Source organism: Vespula vulgaris, chromosome 11 (assembly GCF_905475345.1).
Source record: "Vespula vulgaris chromosome 11, iyVesVulg1.1, whole genome shotgun sequence".
NCBI lineage: Eukaryota > Metazoa > Arthropoda > Insecta > Hymenoptera > Vespidae > Vespula > Vespula vulgaris.
This window is the reverse complement of record NC_066596.1, coordinates 5,926,501-5,932,500: the sequence shown is the minus strand read 5'-3', so window position 1 is coordinate 5,932,500 and position 6,000 is coordinate 5,926,501. Positions and strand designations below refer to the sequence as shown.

General features: G+C 30.4%; 1 protein-coding gene across 6 annotated transcripts in view; it reads left to right on the top strand.

Annotated features, from left to right (window-relative positions):
• Positions 1 to 328: 328 nt before the first annotated feature.
• Positions 329 to 6,000, top strand: part of LOC127067459 (myc box-dependent-interacting protein 1) — a 34,776-nt gene continuing 29,104 nt past the window's right edge. For 3 of the 6 annotated variants that reach the window (XM_051002386.1, XM_051002385.1, XM_051002384.1), the window contains exon 1: positions 334 to 741. In XM_051002386.1, the coding sequence (XP_050858343.1) occupies positions 673 to 741 (69 nt within the window). In that variant the 5' untranslated portion in view covers positions 334 to 672. Of the gene's footprint in view, positions 742 to 6,000 lie in introns of all 6 variants that reach the window. The other 3 variants (XM_051002387.1, XM_051002381.1, XM_051002388.1) reach the window with 3 other exon arrangements.

Here is a 6,000-nt window from a genome sequence, read left to right as displayed (position 1 = left end):
AACAAGAAAAAAAAAGAAGAAACCCAATAAAATGTTCCAATTTTAAGAATAAAAATATAGAATATAATCAAACTCATTTTTGCTACTTTTGAATAAATATACGATTATTATATCATAACTATACGCAAAAATAATTATCGTGACATATCAAAGAAATAAATTTAAAAAGCATAAATTTTCTCGAAATAAAAAAAAAACGCAATAGAGAATCGTCGACTAATAGAACAAGGGTTCCTTTATTATCGAATACGTCATTGGTAGGCTCGTTAGCGTGAGAACAATGGCGCCGCCAAGCGGCGAGTCGAGAAGCTTTGTTAGTCAACATGGCCACGGCGCGAGAAACTCTCGTGTCCTCGTCAGTCTCGTCAGTGTCTCCTCGGGAGTCCGTCCGTGTGTTTGTTCTTCGTGATTCCTAGTTACGCGGAACTTAATTCGTTTCCGCTTCTATTTCAACTTGTAATATCGACATACATATCCGGATTAGAGTTTTGTGTGATAGGTTGAGAAAATAAGGAAGGATTGAATAACGCGATAACGAGATAGAAATAAATTTCGTCGTAACAAGAACCACCAAGAGGAACATCACGACCATTAAACCACCGTCGTCGTCGTCGTCATCGTCATCGTCATTATTATCACCATCATATACGAAGGCGAGCGTCGAGGACGAAGATGGCCGAGAGTAAAGGAGCGCTGATTGCGAAGACAGTGCAAAAACACGCGGGTAGAGCGAAAGAGAAGGTAAGTCAATAGATTTCGTTACATTTCTTTTCCTTTTATATTATTTTCTTTCGTTTATTTCTCTCTTATATCGAAAGTTTATTATCTATTTTCAATATATAATACGTATACGATATATATCACGTACATATTTAATATACGGTATACATATGTGTACCTACGTACAAATATGTTGTAACGAATTGCGAATATCGGTTTTTTTTCTCTCTCTTTCTCTCTCTTTCTTGCGATTTTACACGATCTTTCCCGATGCATTCTTTACGTATCATGTACATACCTTTATAACCTCTCTCTCTCTCACTCTTTCTGAGACAAGATTTCTTAGAATATGTATATGTGTATATATGTATACACACGCATATGTTTGTATCTTATACGTATGTATTTATTCGATAAAAAAAAAAAAAAGAAGTAAGAAGTTGGACTAAGGACGACCGTTATTGTGTTGACGTCGAGATTATTTTTATTTTTCTTTTTTTTTTTTTTATTTATTGTTTAGTTAGAGTTAGCTTCACAAGGCGTGTATATAATTCTTTTTCTTTTTCTCTTTCTAAGCATCGAACAATTTCATGTCGTAGGTATGCACGAAGGTGTCTTATATAATCAGTAAATATGTACCAGCGCGCTTGTATACCGGCGTTTCGTTTAAAATGACAATTATGCAACTCTCGAATTGTCTCTTTCTATTTTTCTCGTTTAATACTGTGATATATGAACATCTCTCTCTCTCTCTCTCTCTCTCTCTCTCTCTCTCTCTTTCTCTTTCTATCTTTCTCTCTCTCTCCATCTTTATATGTATATATAGCCCTAACCTATACTCTACTAAGATACTAATTGACGTACTGCTCCTGCGCACGTCACGTGACAAGGATTACCTCGCACCCTTTATGATTTTATGATCCTCACTATGAAAACCTCGTTATATTAATTATATATAGAGAAACAAAAAAGAGATAAAAGAAAACGAGAAAGAAAGAAAGAATGGGATTCGTTTTCGTTTTATCACTTTTAAGCACGATTTAATTCGATTGAAATTGGGCGATAATAGAGATAAGAAAGATTTGCGGGATTTTTTTGTTTCTTTTTCTTCCTCTTTTGTTTCTTTTTTGTCGTTTCATTTTTGGACATAATCGATAAGAATTTTTCATTTGTTTGACGAGGAGAGAAAAGAAAGATGGCCGCCTACTTGTCCCGGCAAATTTTGAATGTATTTTCTTTTTTTTTTTCTTTCATCGTATTATTTTTAAGATCGATCATAAATTTCGATTTATTTGCTACGGAGAAAAGAATGATGGCCGACTTTATAATTTTGAATATATGTTATATATATATTTTTAAATCGCAATTTTATATTTTTTTTTATCGTTTTATCTTTGAATAGGATTTAATTTAATTGATAATCTCGATTTATGAATTTGATAATTAGGAAATGAAGGACTCGTAGAAGGAAATTTTGAATTGTATTTTTGAAAATTTCAATCGAATGAATTTTTGCATTTTTCGTTTTTATTTTTTGAAGTGTCGTTTTGTAATATAGGAGATAAACTTCGAGAGAACATTCGATAGTAGATAGCAGAGAGATCGTAACAATCGATTAATCGATCAGTACGTACGATCGAAAACGAACGGATAATTTCAATCGACGAAACTGAAGTACTGAAGTTAATCTTGATAAAATCTTATCTTGGTAGTATTTTTTTTTTTTTTTTTTTTTTTTTTTTAATTCGACTGAATTACCGGATGTTTTTACGACGATCGAACGTTATTCGTAAAAAGGTTACGTTTTCTATCGACTGATCAGTGTTCGTTTGGAAGAGGTTAAAAGGAAAGCAGTAAAAAGTGAAAATTTTATTTGGAGGTTAGTTTAACGTTTCTTTTCACTAAATTCTTTTTCGTTTAATAGAATGAAATCTCATGTTATTATTTTACGATATATAACATTGTTTCATGAAAAAATATATCAATTATATATGTATATATGTATATATATATTCTATATATTTCGTAATATATAGAATGAGAGATGAAATAAGTAAATTTTTTTCGTTAAATTTTTATGTGTATATACACACGTATATACATACACGTATGCATGCAATTATACATGAATCATTTTTTACATATATATGTACGCGTATACATTGATACATTTCTTTTTTATTATATATATGTATAATTATCGTTATTAATCGATTTACATATATTTGTACAAATACGACCGCTATGAACATTACATTTTTATTAATTAAACAAAAAAAAAATGCGTAGGTATACAACACAATTGCGAGTAATTAAAATTTCATAATGAATTTTTTAAATCAGCGAACTTTTAATAACATTTTTATATAAATATTTATCTATAATTCGTAAATATCGATTTACTTATATGATATATATCCGATTAAAACGAATCAATATTTTTTTTAATATAATTTCTTAACGGAATTCTTCTATTTTTGTTTCTTTCTTTTTTTTTCGAATAAAAGAAAATAGATAAAAACGAAAAAAAAGAAAAGAAAAGGAACAATCAAATAAAGTCGTGAGATAGATTAATAGTTATACATTTGAAGGTACAATTCGTAGGTGTCCCGTTTTTGCCTTGAAGCCAAAGGTAATATACAAAGTTATCTGGTAGAACCGGTCTAAAGTATCGCCATGACAGGATTACTTTTCTTCCATTGGAACGAAGGAACGGTGTCGAACTCGAAAAACTTTGAGAAATTAACTTCGATCGTAAGAAAGTAAATTTTCTATATTATTAAAATAGTCATTGTTCATTTCGTAGCTGATTCAATTCGTACTTGAACGAAAAAAAAAAAAAACAAAAAAGAAAAGAAAAAAGAAAGAGTCTGATTGGTCCAAATATCTCAATCGATCTTCGTAGCTGAAACAAAAATTCTGATTGGTCCGTCCGATCGATTCTCATAGGTGATACATTTAACGAAAGGAAAAAAAAAGAATTCTGATTGGTGGATCAAAATTTTCGATCAGACTTTAAAACAAAGATATTTGCTTACTTTAAAAATAATCATTTTGTACCTCGTAGCTGATACTCAATGAGAAAATAAATAAAAGATCGCGAGAGTATCTCTGATTGGTAAAAAAATTTTTAATCGATCTTCGTAGCTGGTATTCAATGAAAAAAAAAAAAAATGTCGAGAGAGAGAGAGAGAGAGTTTCCGATTGGTGGAAAAATTTGTTTCCCCGTAAAATCTCGAATTTCATTGGATGTTTGCAAGAACGTTAGTTTATCTTAGAGATCATCAAAGTTCGAAAATAGTTTACTAGTGATCTGTGTGCTATCTACGATTTAACGATCTAACTCGATCTACCCAGTAACGTCTATAAAATTTCTATACAGGGTGTATCAAACGAAACTTATTACTTATCTTTTTTGCAAATTTTGAAAACTTCGATTAGAATTGTCCATGACAAGTATAAACGAATATGTTTTTCGTTCGTTGAAATATTCGATTTAGAATAATTTTTTTTTTTACAGTGAATGGATCGAAAAGATATTATAAAAGTGTTATAAAAAAATCAATTAAATTTCTACGAGACTACTTGGCGATTAATTTTTTTTTTTTTCTTTTGAAATTGCAGAGTTGCGAACTTGGCTCGTAAAATTAAGAGTCCTAATTAAAATAAAATAATTAAATATTGTTTTACCAATAATTTCATTTCAGCTTTTTTGCGACGAACGGAAGAATGTAGAGAGAATGAAAAGATGGACTTATCATTAATACCATCATCATCATCATCATTATTATTATTATTTTTTTTTTTTTCGTTGTTTTATCCCTTCAGTCTAATAATTTTTCGATGACGTTATCGAGACGATGTAGGAAATAATATATGTGTATGTAGAAAATTTGGGAAAGGAAAAGAGAAAATTGAGAAAGAAGAAAAAAAAAAGTAAAAAGAACAAAATGGCGAATAAAAATGAATTTCGTTCGTGTTAAACACGTGTAATATAAATTTATACGAGACGAAGAAAGTTTTTATTTATGGAGTTTTAGAGAGAAGGAAGGAGTGATAAGTGTATGTGTACGTGTGTTGTACATAAAATTCTGAGCTAACGCAAGAAGAAGCGCTTACCTTTTACCTTAACTCTAAGATGGTTGGTACTTCAGATTCCGTTATATCGTACATTATATTGGAATTTAACATTTTTCCTCCACCTCCTTCTTCTTCTCTTTTTTTTTTTCCTCTAACCCTCTATCTTTTGGTGGTTTCGACCTAACGGATTGTATAAAATTTTATAAGAGTACTATTAAATTTTAGATAACTAGAGAAGAAGAGAGAGAGAGAGAGAGAGAGAAAGAGAAAGTATGTATGTATGTATGTATATATGTATGTAAGTAAAGTTACATGTAGAATGCAATATGGTAGCTCACAATACAGTATAGTGTATAGAAAGTCCTTAGATGATTTTATCAAATTAATTATATTCTTTTTCGAGAGTTAAGCAACGTTAATGTATTTTGTTTTATGATAAAATGTATATATATTTTTTTTATTGCTATATATTTGAAGAGGAGATTGTAAAAAGAACTTTAGATTCATCATATATATATATATAATAAAATAATTAATAAGTTTATATATACATTACGTACATATATATATATAAATTATATAATAATTAAATATGATATATTTTTTATTTATTTTACACACACACAAGCATACACATCCACATTTCTATACATATAAATTGTTTGAATATATATATATATATATATATATATATATATATATATATATATATATATATGAGGAAGGGATTGTAAAGAGAGGGAGATAGAGAGAGGGAGGAAGACAAAGAGAAAGATAGAGAGAGAGAGAGAGAGAGAGAGAGTAAAGACACAGTGATGGAGTTTTTCCGCAAAGCAGGAAGTCTTAAGTTGTTCATAGTTTTCCTAGGCTCCTTTAAGAGATCTCTAAAATCTGTCCACCTCTCCTAGGAGTTACTATTCTCGTCGTTGAGAGTCCCGGACACGCAGTTTTGCTCCAACGACCGTACGCAAATATATCTACGAGCTTGCAGCTTTCGGTGACACTATCTTCGTCTCATCGAGAGTTTCTTCAGATATGTCATGATCCTCTTTCATGAGTTCACTAGGAAGATAAATAGAGAGATGGGCGGAAGATAGGGAGGGGATAGAAGAGAAAAGAGAGAAAGAGAGAGAGAGAGAGAGAGAGAGAGAGAGAGAGAGAGAGAGAGAGAGAGAGAGTGAGTGAGTGATTCTAAATTAT